Genomic DNA, 15,150 nt, shown 5'->3' on the forward strand with positions numbered 1-15,150 from the left:
TCTCCTACATGTGGCCGACCGCCTCACCTCTAGCACTGGGAATCAGTCACCGTGCTGTCCTTCTGGAGTCCTGTGTCCCAACAAGAGAAAGCTGTCCCCTGACATCGCCCCTCCAAAGTGCAGCACCTCCAGTGAGCCTCCCTGTCCTGCCCGGCCTGCGGACAGCACCCGCCATCCCTCCCGCCCCCACCAAGCATGGGACTGCTGTGCAGGCAGCGGTGTGGCCTGACAGTCTCTACCAGTCCTGCTGTCCCTCGGCTGAGAATCACACCCATTTCTGGATGGCGGGGAAATGTGTCCTCTGCTGGCTGTGTTCTCTGTGGAGCTCAGGGGAGGGGAAAGGCCAAGCCATTTCTAGGGTGCTGTCGGGAGCGGTGAAAAGGCCATACCCTTTCCAAGGTTCACTTTTCCTGGAAAGCCCCTGGAGCTTCCCTGGCTCTTATCCTGTGAAGCCGGCTCTGGCCACCAGGGGGCAGGGCCATGAACTCAGCCTGGAGGGAGCCTGCGGGGCAGCGGGCACTCTGGAGGGACAGACAGAAGAGGCCACCAGGTGCAGACAGGAGAGGGAGGCACGGGGACGGAATGGAAGACGCCTGGGCTGGGTGGAAGTCAGTGCCCTTAGGTGCTGGTACCTGTCTTCCCGGCCACCGCTAGATCAGGCTTCTGAGCCTGTTGGCTGTCAGGGCCGGACTGCGCCCCGTAGGCGCCATGGCAGTCCCTGTGGAATCCCCCAGGTGCCACCAGGCAGCATACAGGTAACAGGCCTGGAAGGTCCCCAACAGCCTAGCTGGACATGCTCAAGACACTCTGGGGCTCCTCGTTCGGTGGCACAAACTCCAGGACCCAGTGAGGGAAACGGGAACACACCAGGCCGAGGAGTATGGCTAAATCTGTTTATTCCAAAATAAAAAGCAAAATAAACAGGAGTCGCATCACCACGGAGCCACGACCCCATCCCCGCCTCCTTCCTCTGTCCTATGCTAGCAATAAATAAGTTTCCCAGCCACAAATAATCATTAGAACCTCCTCCCCATGTGCCAGCTCCAACCACAGCCTAGTTAAGACACAAGGGCAGCTCTACCCTATATCTTATATACAAAATGCTACACAGACACAGTATGTACACCGGGGAAGGGGGGCCACCCCAGCAGCCCATGTCCTCCCTGGTCCACAGTTAGCCCCACTGTCCTGCCTCAGCTACCTCTCTGAATAAGAAGCTGGGAGCCCCCCTGAGGGAAAAGTTGCTATGGTGAGAGAAAGGCCATCAGACCTCCTCGAAACAAACCAACTCCACCAGCCTCTGGCTCTTAAATAACAATCATCGTCATCTGGAAATTTAAAGACTCAGCCCTGGTCAAGGTGGCAAAGGGTCTGTTTGTCTTTCCCCATTAGACAGAGGTCTTGTCTTGCTACCCTAATTGTAAAGCGGTGACTGGGAAGCGGTGGTAGGGACACGGTGGCGGTGGAGACTCCAGCCCCGCTTCTCCAGGCTTTGCTGACAGGGGTCTGCTTTTAATTTTTATTTTTATCCCATGACTTGTTTTTTAAATCCCAGAACTTCTTTTTCATAATTTTTTTGCAACTTTTCATGAAACTTTTTTCTACTTTTTTGCCACAGGGTTTTTTGCCACAACTTTTTTACATTTTTTATCCCATAACTTTTTCACCCCATAACTTTTTTTAATCCCATAACTTTTTTATTTTGTGTTCTTTTAATAAACACTTGCATAGTTTTATTACAAGTTTGTAAAAATGAAACAGTTTATCTCATGCCAGGCATGCCCAGCATTGGCACAGTATCAATACCTTTAATACTATAGTTTTCAAGACACGCAAAATAAAATTTTAAGGCAAAAACAGCACTTTGCAACAAATTAAGAATTTATTACATTACAGTAGCATGACACCAGCAGACAATAATGCCACTTTAGGCAAAAGTCTTTCAGTATTTCCTTATACATTCTGTTTACAAGAATTCATAAATTGGTAAAAGTCATTCTAAGAAAACTTGGCAGATAAAGCTTTGGACTGGAATTGGCATTTCTTTCTCTACTTTTCCTTCCCACCGTTTCTTTCTTTTAAACTACAGTGTTCATATTTTAAAATGTTTTAACTTATTTCAGAACATTGATAGCAGTTACATTTTTTAATAGTTATATTATTTTAAAATGACGAAGATAAAGTTTTAGAGAAACTATATTATGGATAGGGCGGATTTACATGTTCAAATTTTCTAAAAATCAGCTTTGGTATTAGAGATGAATTTTTTTTTTTCATTTCTGGAAAACCTATCAGGTTTAATTAAATACTTTAAAAATGGTTACTATATATTACAATATTTAAATAGGTGTTTTGATTCTTCCTAAGAAAATTCAAATTTAGTCAGTTGAACTCACATTTTAACATTCTATGTTTCTAATGAACTCTAACCTTCCAATGTTGCCTTCTAAGCAAATTGAAAGCTGCCTTACACTGAATGAGGAAGAGCACAAATACTTGGCTGAATGAGGTATCGCAAAAGACTGCGTGCACTTTGAAGAAAGACTTAAGTTATTGTCCTACGATTTCCATCCTTTTTAGCTGTTTCTTAAATATATGCCAAATACCTACACAAAGAGTGGAATTTCAGTTAACACATTAAATTTATTTTCCAGATGGACATTCAACTGAAATACGCCAGCGTGTGATTTAACCCATCGGCACCTGATGAACACAGTATGGTCAGATTGGTCACAGATGCTAAACACTATCTGAAGGTCATGCCCAGTCACTGATGTTTATCAGGGTAAAAGTGAAGTGATTTCAACGACAAAAGTAGCTTTGAAATAATTTATCAATGTATTCGGAAAACCCAGTTTCAGAATGATAAAGAAAAAAACATTACACAAAATAATGTGGCTAAGTCACAGTGGTCCAATTTCTAGCCTGAGGGTTTAAAATGGACTTAAAGTAACGGTCTTTAAACTGAACTCAAAGAATGAAAAAGCAGGAAGTTCAGAAAATAAAAGGCAAGAACAGGACTTTAAGTGCATTTTAAACCCATGGGCTACAAATTGTACCACTGTTAATTAGTCGCATTATTTGGTCTAACATTTTTTCTTTATTATTCTGAAACTGGGCTTATCTAATACACTGATATATTCATACAATTTGGAAGAATCAGTTGAAGTCACAGGACCCAATATTTGCGCTCTTTCAGTGAATGCAGGCAAATCTGTTATTCATCAGTAAAATCGTATTTTAGTCTCCTGTTAACGTCATATTTATAAAAGTATCATGAGGATGCCAAATGCTGAAAATGGAGATGGTCTAGTAACTAGAAATCCCCACCCCAGGGAGCACACGTACATATCTCCCTACATCCTAATACTGTGATGTGTTTTAGATCAGACATTAGAACCTCATGAAGTTTTAACTGTTGAGTCTTTCCCAAGCATCATCAAGTTATGATTTAGGCAATGTGTGACTGAAATTCATTCATTCCTCATGCATAGGCACGATCACATAAATACTGCACAAATTTATGTCCCTACAAAGTAATCAACAGTGCACACTTGAGGGCAAACCGCATATTGAGCTAATGAAAGGCTCACTGTGATTAAGATTGGATCAAACAGTAGCAGAACATAAGCAAATTTTATCTGAATTCTGTAATGAACATACATGCTATAATAACATTACAAAAGCATGGCAGCCTATTCCAAACCAGCGAGAATAGTTCTGTGCAAACAGTGGGTCTCTGGGTGTTTGAACTCCCACCACGTAAGGGCAAACTCGATATACATGCTAATGACCTACAATTATGAAATTAAAAAAGAAAATGCTAAAGGATGCCAGAGTGAACCTCAGTGAAAGCCACAGAGACCCAATCTCTTTTAACTTTTTACAAATAAACTTAAACTACAAACTAGAAACACAAATAATCAAGAGTGGCTCTAACATTCAAATGAACTAAATGAATTGTGTAGGAGATTAACCCCATAACTTTGTTTCTTTTTAAAAAGTTTCTTGACCAGCTCTTTGATGACGGTGATGTTTATCTCCTTCTTCTCCGCAGCCAAGCCCAGCAAAAGAACAGCACGCAGCGGTTGCTGCCCAAGCCTGGGTGCTCCTGGTGCTCCTGGTGCTCCTGCGCGATGGGCTGTGCAGTGGGGTTGTCGTGGGGAGACCCCTCCCTGGCCTCTCCTTGCCCAGTCTCGGCGCTGACGCTGAGGCTCAGCTCACAAAGATCTTTGGAGAGAGGGAGGCGGGGATCTGAGTGCAGCGCCAGCACCCCCTGCTCCTGCCTGCCCGCCCCGCCTGAGGGCTCTATTCACCGCCATGCTTGTGGGCAGCCCCAAGCTCCTGGGGGGCTGGGGCTCCTGGACGGGGCTCATGAGCAGGGTTCTGGGCAGAGATCAGGAGTTTGCTGTGCTTGTTGTTGTAGTCGCTGCCAACCATAACAGCATCTCCTGCAGCGCCAGCAGCTTCACCTGGAGGGAGGGGTGCTCAGCTGTCACACCGCTGCCGGCGCCCACCCCCACGCCCACCCCCACCCCTGCAGAGATGTTGCACACCCTACCTTCATCTCCTCCCTGTGCTGGACCAGCCTGATGATGTCCTCCTCCCATCGCTGCATCCTCGGCACTGCCCCCTGCCTCTGTTAGAAGCTGATGAACATTCCTGCGGGAGGACAGGGCTCAGACGCTGGGGCCCCTCCGAAGGCCCTGCAGCTCCCCCTGCCCTGCCCTGGCCTCCCACTCACTGATGGCATCTCTCTCCCCAGTATTCGATGAAGGGAAGTTCGGGTTTCTCCACCAGCTCACTCAGGTCCGCCATCTCCTCCCGGTGGTCCATAAAGCCGCTCTGGAGCCAAAATAATGGGGTCACATCTCGGCAGCGACCTGCCCTCAGGTGGCATTTTCAAGTAAGTCATGGAGAAGCTGGAGGTGAGTCCTGGCATGGGCCAGCTTCTCCACGACTTCCTGCAGGGCCCGGTGGGTCTCCGCACTCACAGACTCGCCCCCAGTCCCTGGGGCTGGGACCGCTGCCTCTGGCTCCTTCTGGGCCGAGGCCACCAGGTAAGCCAGGTGCTGGCAGCACACCCTCTGCTCTGTCACCCGCTCTCGTAACCGTGCCTGCTCCTCCTGGGCACTGGCTCCAGCGGATTTGAAACATGCCACCTGAGGGCAAGACGTGAGCATTCTTGTAGGGACATACACAGAACAAACGGGGCAGAGGGGTGGAGCGCAGCCCCTTCCCTTGGGGCCTCAGTTCGTCACAGGTGAAATGGTATCTGACCACTGGCTCTCGGAAGGGGTGAGGGTCCAGAGAAATCAGAAGGCAGGGAAAGTAAGAGCATAAAGGGGTCTTGCAGGGACCACAGAGGAAGGTGGTAAAATGGGTGCGGGGGAGTCAGGCTCACCATGGCCTCCCAGCTCTCCTGGTCCTCTGGGACGCTCGGCATGGGCTGAGGTCCCTCCTCCTCCTCACTGTCCAGATGTTCTCCTCCATCTCCTGTGGGGAGTGGCCAGAGGGCTCCTCAGACAACCCAACAATGGAGGTACTGTGGGCCCACCTCTGCCTCCACCCTCACTATGTAACCCTGAGCCAGCCCCTCCTAGAGAGGAATAAGCTACTGTTCTTTATTTTTCCTTTTAAGAACCAAGATCTTGCTATACCGCCCAGGCACAGTCCCACTACCGGTCGGTGCAGGAGTTCTGACCTGCTCCGTTTCTGACCTGGGCCAGTTCAGCCATCCTTAGGCAACTTGGTGGCCCCCCCGCTCCCAGGAGGTCACCATATTGATGCCGAACTTAGTGCAGGCACCCGGTCGGCATAATGACCAGCTGTTCTAAAGGTCTCTTCCAACTCCTCAATCCTGTGCTGCTAACAGTCCCCCCTTCCTCCTGGGGCTCTGTCCTCTTCCTCTGAGTGGCCTCCCGTACCTTCCCCAGGGAGAGCCGTGAGGCTCAGTTGGTCCTGCAGCTGCTGCTTCTGCTGGCTGGCAGCCTCCAGGTGCTCCTAAGGGGCCAGGAAAGAGTGACAAGGCACTGAGTTTGCCAGGTCGTCCCCCTCATGGTCCCGTCTTCAGCAGCTCCCTCCCCGGGTCTCCTGTAACTTTTGGCGGGCCATCTCGGCCACCGCTTTGCCCCAAGCTTCCTGCTGCTGCAGCTGGTTCATTAGCTGGGTCTGCTGCAGTAACTGCCTGTGCAGCGCCTCCTTCTCAGAGGTCAGCTGCTGATAGGCGGCCACCTGCTGCTGATAGGTGGCCACGGACTGCTGCAGGTGACCCAGGTAATGGTCTGGCTGCTGCTGTAGACTCTGAGCCTTTTGGCTCTTCAGCTCCACCTGCAGGAAGACCCTGGGTGTGAGGGCACGTGGCGACTGGCTTCCAGATTCTGGGCCCATTAATAGGGTAGCGAGGGCACTGTGGGGCTCTGTCGCCTGCCCAGGCCCCTGGCCCCTTGCTCCAGGCCTAAGTGACTGTCTCCCTTTCCTAGAACCCCATGCTTCCTTCCTCAGCCTCAAATCTCATACCCTACTTCACCATTTAAACTGTAGGCCACAGACTGGTGGAAAAGCAGTGGGAGCAAACCACTATGTGCTAAGTGTGCTACAGGCCTAATGCTTTCCATGTATTATCTCATTTAATCCTCAGCACCTCTGTAAGGAAAATGCTACCTTCCTTTCGAAGTTAAAGAAACAGAGGCAGCTGGGCGTGGTGGCTCGTGCCTGTAATCCCAGGACTTTGGGAGGCCGAGGTGAGCACATCATGAGGTCAGGAGATCAAGACCATCCTGGCTAACACAGTGAAACCCAGTCTCTACTAAAAAATACAAAAACTTAGCTGGGCATGGTGGCAGGCGCCTGTAGTCCCAGTTACTCGGGAGGCTGAGGCAGGAGAATGGTGTGAACCCAGGAGGTGGAGCTTGCAGTGAGCTGCGATTGCACCACTGCACTCCAGCCTGGGCAACAGAGTCAGACTCCATCTCAAAAAGAAACAGAGATTTAGAGATGCAAAGTACTTGAATGGTGACCAGTGGAACCGAGGTTGGAATCCAGTTTTAATCTAAGGAGCATTTTTGTTTTGTTTTGAGACAGAGTGTCACTCTGTGGCCCAAGCTGGAGTGCAGTGGTGCAATCTCAGCTCACTGCAACCTCTATCTCCTGGGCTCAGGCGATTCTCATGCCTCAGCCTCCTGAGTAGGTGGGATTACAGGCATGCTCCACCATGTCCAGCTAATTTTTTTTTTTTTTTTTTTTTTTTGTAATTTTAGTAGAGATGAGGTTTTACCATGTTGGCCAGGCTGATCTCAAACTCCCGACCTCAAGAGATTCTCCTGCCTCAGCCTCCCAAAGTGCTGGGATTATAGGCCTGAGCCACTGTGCCTGGCATAAGGAGCCTCTTATCCCACTGTCTGTTCCCCTATGATTGGGGGGCTGTATGCCTCTAGCTGGGATGATGATGTCCAGACCTGGGAGGAGCCCAGGGCTACCCACCTGTAAAAGTCAGAAGGCAGGAAGGAAGAAACGGTCACAAGACTGCCCTGGAGGGTGCTGGGGTAACCTGCCCCCAGGCTGCAGCTGCCTCTGGCCTGGCACCTCCCCTCCCCAGAGGCTGGTGCCTACTTCCCAGCCCTTTTTGGATGGGGTGGGGGTTACATCTACTTCACCTCGCCCAGCTTCTCCTGTAGCTCCTCCATTTGCTGCTCCAACTGCAGTGCGCTCTTGTTCTCATTGTTCTGGACAGAGAGAAGCAATCAGCAGCCACCCACTGCAGCTGGAGACCCCAGAACTAGGTGTCTGCCTCCCATGGCACGGGGAAGGGTGGAGGCAGGTTAGAAAAATCATCCCCTCTCTCCCACAGCCACCAGAGCAGGGCCCTGGCTCACAGGTGCCTTTAAAAGTAACATTTCACGTGAGGGCTACGTTGCCCCATTTTACAGGTGGGGAAACAAAGGCCTGGAGGGCTAGGGAGGAGGGCAGGCTCCCCAGTTGGGGCAACGCAGCAGCTCCTCGACACCACTCTGTGGCTCGGCCAGCTGCTGAAGCCTCTCCTCCTGCCTCCCGAGCCTCTCCTTTTGTGGCTGGTTCAGGAGACTTACGTGTTGATGGTTTTCCACGTGGGCCTGGAGCTCTGCTGACACCCTCTCTAGTTCCTTCCTCAAGTGCTGCAGCTCCTCCTCAGCGGGCACTGCTGGGGGCTCCGGGGGCAGGGGTTTAGCTGAGAAAGGAAGCAGACAATAAGGGCCTCTGGATTCTCAAAAACAAAAACAAAACAAAACAAACAACAACAACAAAAAAACCCTCCTCTTGGAGCACAGCTCCTCTCAGGCTCCCCAAACTTGGCCTCACTGCTAATGATTCCTCGCACCCGATGGTAGCCAATCTTCCAAACCACTTTCAGATGGAGAGCACTGTGGGTGGCTGACAACGGGCCCCCTTTGCTGATGGGGACACTCAGGCTCATGGAGATAACAAGCCTTGCTGTCTCCCGGCACAGACCTCTTTCCTTCTGCCTCAAAGCCCTTCCATCCACCCACCTCCCTGGGGCATTCTAAGCCACCCCCAGAGCCCCCTCCGATGCCAGGCCTGCTCCCAGGTCACACCAGCCCCATCTTACCCATCTGGTGTTTCAGTTTCGATAAACTCCTCTCCAGCTTCTCTACCAGACGCATGTGATGCTGCTTCTCCTTCTTTAGTGTGCAAACCTGCCCAAAGCACAGGGATAAAGGGCCCTGGAGAGAGGGGCTGGTGGCTGGTTTCTGCCATCTCCCTCTCTGCCCCCACCTCCACAAAGCCCCGACCCATGACCACCTCTGGCTGTATATTCCCATGTTACAGATGCCCAGAAACATCCAGTGACCTATCTAAGGTGGCGGGGCTGAAGGGTCAGATCTCACCTCCTGGGACATTTTTCTCATCCTCTGCTGCCACCGGGCCCTCTCTCCTTTTAGATGTTGAACATATTCGTCTCTCTCTTGATGGGCTTGTTTAAGTGAATCCTTCATCTGCAAGAATGGGCACAGAAGTTAGGAAGGGCTGTCACTGGTCCTCACCTGCTCCTGGCCACCTGGGGTCATCTTCCTTCCCTCCCTCCCTCTGCAAAACCTCACCTGTGTCAGCTGAGCTTTCAGCAGTGCCTGCTCCCGTAAGGACTGCTCTAACTTCCACTCCATACGTGCTTTACTGCGGCTCGAGGACTGGATGGTGAAGAGTGAGAAGTTTCTATCTGGGGAACCTGGGCATTTCATACAGTACCCCTTAAACAGGCTAGGGCTAGGCTGAATATACAACTCAGTCAGTAAAGATCGAGGCATTTCCAAGTCTGTGGTCTGGTTTTTAAAAGAACTCAGTAAAGTTGGAAGGGACAGGGAAAGAGATCGAATTTACAGCTGGCTAACAGAGGCCCAGAGAGATCAGATAATATTGCTCTTGTTATTACTGTTATTACTAGCACTGTCTGAACCTTTATGGAGTGCTTCACCAGGTACCATGCTAGCAATCCCATTTAATCCTCACAACCAATATAGGAGACAGTTCTATGATTCCCTCTATTGTGTAGATGAAAAATCGTGAAGTATTTGAGGTTAAGCGCTTGCCTAACATCACTTAGGCAGAGCTGGGATTTGAACACCCAGGTCTATCCAATTCACTAAGCCCATTTTTCTTGCTGGGGTTGGGGGTACAGATAGGAAGGGGAAAATTAATCTTTCGTTCACTTTTTGAAAGGATGATACATTCGCATAGTTCAAAACTCAGAAGGAACAGAAGGGAAGTATCTCCCAGCCACCGTGGCTCTCTCCTGAGGTTTTTATGAACCTTGCAGACATGTTTTCTGTATATTATCATAGTATGTACACACACACACACACACACACACACACACACACACACACACAGGTTTCCTCTCTCTACAGAAATGGTAACATACTAAAGGTACTCTTCTGTACCTTCACAGTACAAGTACCCAATACCCCACCTAGGACTTGGCCAAGACCACAGCCAGGTAAGGGCAGGGCAGGCACTTGGCATCCAAGTTCAGTGTCCAGTACTCGCTCCCCACCGCACCCCCCAACTCACCCACAGCAGCTGACTCAGCCCCAGGCTGCCTCTAACAACCAGACACAAAAGCAGTGAGGAATGGCCATGCCGCCTTCTGGGCAGGACACTCCATCCTGCAGAAGGGACCTTTAGGCTCACTCCTCCATCTGCGAAGCCGGGCTCCCAGGGGACGGGGCAGGTGGTCAGACTCACTCTGTCCGCCTTCTTCTGTGTGGCGGTGACAGCAGACAGAGCCCGCTGTAACTCTCCTTTACGCTGCAATGAACGTTGCAGGCGGCCAGCCAGATCCTTGGTCTGTTCTGTAATGACAGATGTGAGATGGGTCCCAAAGGACTCCCCTAAAGACCTGTCAAAGTGCCAGGCTGAAGGATGACAGGGCGCCCAGATTCCCACCTTCAAAGTATCTGAGCGAGCGTTTCGTGCGATACAGGTCCGTACTTAGTTTCCCTTTCTGTACGTTCAATGTCTGGATTTGAACCTTTGGGAGAAAAGCCAAGCAAGTGCTGAAAGAGAAGGAAAGAAACATTCCCCGGAGGACAGGAGAAAACTTCACACCCTCCACTCACCTCTAGCTCCCTTTTGGCTTTCTGTCTCTCGTTGTTTGCCTTCTTTTCCTATAGGAAGAGGAAGACAGAGCTCTTACCAGGGGGAGGCAGAGATGGCACAGCAAGAGACATGCCCCCAGAAAGCCACCAATGCCCCAGGACAGGCCCACCCATGAGACCAGGTTATCAGGGACCCTGTGGGGATGGGGTGGAATCTGAGGGGTGAGCCTTCTTCCCCAGGCTGGGAGTGGGTGAGACAAGACAGGGGCCTCTACATCTGAGTGCCCCCCAAACCCAGCGGTCATGTGGCGAGGAAAAAAAGAAATCACATTACTTCTTCCAGCTGATGTTCCACTTGTTTCTTCTGTTGTTTCTGTGGGGAGAGTCAAATTAAGGTGATGGAGGGTGGCCCCCTCAACTCTATTCTCCAGACCAGAAAGCGGTAGGTGGGGCCAGGAATGGATTTTAAAGGCAAAGTTCTCAGACCCAATGGGAACACGAACTGGTCAACTCTCCTCAAGCGCCCAAGGACAGAGGATTTGGGTCTTTGTTGGTTTTCACCCATAGCCACAGAACTCAAAGTCTGAATGTGGAATCTCTTGAGAGGACAGGAACACAATCCTCTAGAGATGGAGTTGGAGAAAGGCCCCCCCTCCTGCCTGCTTGTGATTTAGAAAAGTGTGTTCATTCAATAAACATTGACTGAGCACGTACGGGCCAGGTATGGCTCTTCACAGCAGATATAGGATGGAAAAGGACAGACAGCAGCCCTTGGCCCTGAGGTTTCCATTCTAGGTGGCCTTTAAATCTCGGACTCTCAGAGCTAACAGACACCTTTGATACTCACTACCTCCTCTGGAAACCCGAGTCCAGAAAGGAGAGGCGGCTTGTCCAGAATCAAAGAGCAAATTAGGGACTGAGTCACGGCAGAAATACAGGGCCCCTGACAACCAGTCAGGCTTACACTCCCCCAAGAGGCAACAACCCCAGGGCGTGTGTAGCAAGGACTTGAGCAGGGGTGTGTGGAGAGGAGAGAGTTGGCAAAAAGGGCAGCAAAAGAACAGCCATGCTGCGTGCTCTGGGGTCCCTCCAGGTAAGGTCTGGGTGCCCCAGCTCCCTATTTGTCCTTGGCACCAGGGGCCCCCAGTCCCTTTCTTCAGGGTCCCAAGGGGAAACTGGAGCCCAGGATTGTCAGACTGGAATCAGGGGACCCCACTGGACTCTTACCAAAGATTTGATGGTGTTCTTCAGGTGACTGATTTTGACGGACCTCGAGTCCAGGGCAGCTGCTAGTTCTTGGGACGGGCTCTGAGGCACATGCAGAGAGGAGGAGGTGGAGGAGGAGTCGGGGGAGAGGTAGAGAGAACAATCATTAGGGCTGGGGTGTGTGTGGGCTGTCTCAGCTGGCAGAGGGGCACCCAGTCCCTGCTGTGGGAGGAGGTTGCAGGATTGGCCTGCAGGGTCACTGCCCCTCCACCCAGAGCCTCTTACCTCCAGATCCTTGAGGGGTGCAGATGACGTAGGGCCCTCTCCGTCGATACCTGTTGCTGACTACAAGAGATGAGAGTGCACATGGAGATGTTCTGTCCCTCTCAGTGTCTAAGCCCTCTGACTTCCTTTCTTCCCCTATCAACTGGCACAACTTTCTTTTCTGCCTGTCTTGGACCCTTCGTCCCATAACTCCTTTGTGCCAACTTCTCTCATGGTTCTTATCTCCCCACCATCCCACCCTGGGGCCCTTTCAGTGACTCCTGATGGCAAGTGGCTCTTCTCATTGTCCTGGCTTCCCCTTGAGACTGGGGATGAGGAAAATCAAATAGCAATGACCATATCCTGGTGTCCTGGGTGTTTACAGTAGGCCATGTACTAGGGATTAACATAAAACAATAACAAATCTCATTTAAACGTCACAAATGGATGTCAAACAATAATACCACCTCTATTATACAGATGTGCAAAGAGAGACCCAAAGAGCTCAAGCAACTTGCCCTAAATCATATCCCTAGCAGATGGAGAGGCAGGATTCAAACCCAGAATTCTGAACCAGTACCCAACAGTCCATTCACAATCTTAACAATTACCCTCTACTGCCCCTTGGGACCCCTGTCCCCAGTAGCCTGGTCAGCCAAGACTCACATCCCCAGGTGAGTGGGAACCACCAGAAGTGGCTGTCTCAGGGATACTGACATTTGTTTTCCTGTTCTTCTTCACTCCTGCTGGACCACCAGGGCTGTTTCTCTGCCAATATTCTTTTAACTGTGGGAAAGAAGAGCAGTAATGCTCATGAGAACTATCGGCCCCTACAGCCACATCCTCCCTTATAGTTTTAACAAAATGCTCTTATACACCATCTGATTTAATGACGCCAACAACTGTACAAGGTGTTGTCACCATCATTTAGTGACTGAGAGGGATTGATATAATGGCTAGACAAAAAAAAAAAAAAAAAAGAAAAAGAAAAAGGTGATACTGGAACTTGGAAACTCAGTCTTCTGACTCCAAGCTCTGGGGTTTTGCAAGAATCAGCAGCTGCCAGGGACCAAAACCAGAGGTAGAGGTAGAAAAGTAAACATTAGGTAGGCAGGCACTGCATGGTTTAGAGTCATACATCCTCACACATCTGTTAGTATCAAGAAGTGCACCAGTACCTCTCAAACTTTTATATCAATGTGTCCTCATGGCAGAAGGCAGCCTTTCTGTTAAATCTGGGAATTCATCAGAAAGAGGACAACCCAAGCCTCATTTCAGAGAGAAGTCTGGTATACTCTCAGAAGCCTATGTGACTGTCATCCCTAAGTACATTAATGTTTTTTCTCCTGATCTCAAGAGAATCAAGGGAACCTGATGCTTCAGAAAGATGTCTCACATTTATTCCGTGGCACTCAAAGTTCCCCAGGTCAAGATAATATGAGGAAGATTCAAGCTGTCAAGTTCAGTTTCCCAAGATCTATTCCACAGAAGATGAGCAAATCTCACTTCAGAGACCACAGACTGAAGGGCAGTCTGGTCCCAGAACCATGGAGAATTAGAATATGAGGTGGAGAACTCAGAAAAAAAATGTTAAAATCTCTCTGGAAAGTAGAAGCCTGGGAGAAAACCAAACCAAACCCATTCTCCTATCGCCACCCAGAGATACTGTCAACGTTTTGAGCTCACGGGGGAAGTGTAGGCTTTTCCCCCTGTCAATGTCTATGTTAAGGGAGTGAGGCAGCCTGAAACTGCTTGCTCCTAGATCCCATAGTCTCCATTCCCCTTCCAGCTGCAAATTTGTGCTGTGACCAGAGGAACAAGAAATGGGGTGACAACACTTAGGGGACTGGGTCATAAGATCAAAGGCCGGTCTTCCAGTAATGACAGTTAGTAGGTGGATTGTGACATCACTACATTCCACTCCTCCTGGTTGGGGGTGGGGCACATCAGCGCAATGTCCGAGTCCCACTCCACTATGGGGGAGGGAAACACAGGGTTGGGACTTAGGTCCTTGCAGACACCAGCACAAAGAGCCCATGGAGTTTGACCTTGAGGCAGCAGGAGGGGAGGACCGAGTCTGCAGTAGGGAGCCCCAGGAATCACCAGCCCAAAGTCACCCAGGGACAACTGGCGAGGGTGGGGCCTAGGGCTGGGGGACCCAGGTGCTTGGAAACGTGAGCCCAAAGAACCCAGGGAGGTCAAGTTTGGGTAGGCAGGAGGTGAGAGCCCAGTAATGGAGTGGGAAGCCCCAGTAGTCACACACCCAAAGTCACCCTGGGGTGATTGGTGAGGGCAGGGACTGGGCTTCTTGCTGAAGGGGCAGGGCTGATTGACAAGACTTTGGTGGGGGCAGCCCAGAGGTGCCGGGGTTGGGGGGCCCAGTTTGGTGTGCCTCAGGAGTGATATGGACTCTGGTAGTGGTCTTGTTGTCAGAGGGGATATGTGGCTGGGTTGGGGGGCCATGACCTGGTGCATTTTTACCTTTCTCTTGGCTAAGGCCAGTTTACTCTGTCGAGTTTCTTCTGCCATCGCAAGGTGGGGAGGGAAGCGGGATTGGGGCCACGTCAGCAAAATCCCAGCGAGCACTGATCAACGCCTCCAGTCACCTACCAGGCAGCTGAGCGACTGAACCAGAGGAGGCCTAACCAGGACTCCAGTAGAATGCAGAAAAGGGGCGTGGCCTTAATGCTCCAAGCCCATTGGTCAATGAGAAGATGAAAGGGAATTGGGGCGTGGCCAATCAGCAGGCAGCAATGTGTCCAGAGGTGCCTGTGGCTCACAAGGAAAGCTGCCCATGCAACCACTGTCCCCACCCACTCTGAGAGAGGGAAGGGGCTGCCCAATCTGGGAGAGGGAAGGGGCCGGCTTTTGTTTTAAAAGCTTTAAAACTTAAAAAAAAAAGTGTGTATACTTTATATATGTGTGTGTCCGTGTGTGTGTATGTATTCCTCCAGAGCTGTCTTCATTATCCAGCTTCTATGCAAGGTCTTTGATTTTGGTCTGTATTTTTCACCTTCAAATACAGTACAAAAATTACCAGTATTACCTTAACTGAGTTACAGAGCCTATAAAAATGGAAAATCTATAG

At 50.3% G+C, this 15,150-nt stretch overlaps 3 protein-coding genes across 3 annotated transcripts in view; 1 reads left to right on the top strand and 2 right to left on the bottom strand.

The window, feature by feature from the left end:
- The first annotated feature begins 567 nt into the window (after positions 1-567).
- The window catches only part of SCG5 (secretogranin V), a 118,260-nt gene continuing 103,677 nt past the window's right edge, over positions 568-15,150 (top strand). The window contains exon 1 of the mRNA XM_050800125.1: positions 568-577. The gene's annotated coding sequence lies outside the window, so the exon portion shown is untranslated. The remainder of the gene's footprint in view (positions 578-15,150) is intronic.
- LOC126960124 (golgin subfamily A member 8S-like) lies at positions 1,870-14,623 on the bottom strand. The gene is made up of 19 exons (XM_050800132.1): positions 14,544-14,623; positions 12,729-12,848; positions 12,084-12,143; positions 11,820-11,900; positions 10,927-10,965; positions 10,614-10,661; positions 10,441-10,525; positions 10,240-10,346; positions 9,099-9,185; positions 8,886-8,993; positions 8,606-8,693; positions 7,993-8,206; positions 7,656-7,725; positions 5,928-6,003; positions 5,405-5,496; positions 4,745-4,845; positions 4,562-4,662; positions 4,317-4,472; positions 1,870-4,230 (listed from the first exon to the last, which is right to left on the bottom strand). The coding sequence occupies exons 1-19, from the start codon at positions 14,589-14,591 to the stop codon at positions 4,037-4,039; spliced, it is 1,875 nt and encodes a 624-aa protein (XP_050656089.1). The 5' UTR covers positions 14,592-14,623; the 3' UTR covers positions 1,870-4,036.
- Positions 6,021-6,717, bottom strand: LOC126960121 (golgin subfamily A member 2-like). The gene has a single exon (XM_050800129.1). The coding sequence runs from the start codon at positions 6,388-6,390 to the stop codon at positions 6,070-6,072; it is 321 nt and encodes a 106-aa protein (XP_050656086.1). The 5' UTR covers positions 6,391-6,717; the 3' UTR covers positions 6,021-6,069.

Source organism: Macaca thibetana, chromosome 7, assembly GCF_024542745.1.
Source record: "Macaca thibetana thibetana isolate TM-01 chromosome 7, ASM2454274v1, whole genome shotgun sequence".
NCBI lineage: Eukaryota > Metazoa > Chordata > Mammalia > Primates > Cercopithecidae > Macaca > Macaca thibetana.

Coding starts and splice junctions, on each gene's coding strand:
- LOC126960121 (XM_050800129.1), bottom strand. CDS start 6,390: ATGGGCCCAGAATCTGGAAGCCAGTCGCCACGTGCCCTCACACCCAGG.
- LOC126960124 (XM_050800132.1), bottom strand. CDS start 14,591: ATGGCAGAAGAAACTCGACAGAGTAAACTGGCCTTAGCCAAGAGAAAG. Junction 12,849..14,543: donor TGGCCTTAGCCAAGAGAAAG/GTAAAAATGCAC, acceptor TCTTTCCCACAG/TTAAAAGAATATTGGCAGAG. Junction 10,526..10,613: donor AAGCCAAAAGGGAGCTAGAG/GTGAGTGGAGGG, acceptor TTTCTCCCAAAG/GTTCAAATCCAGACATTGAA.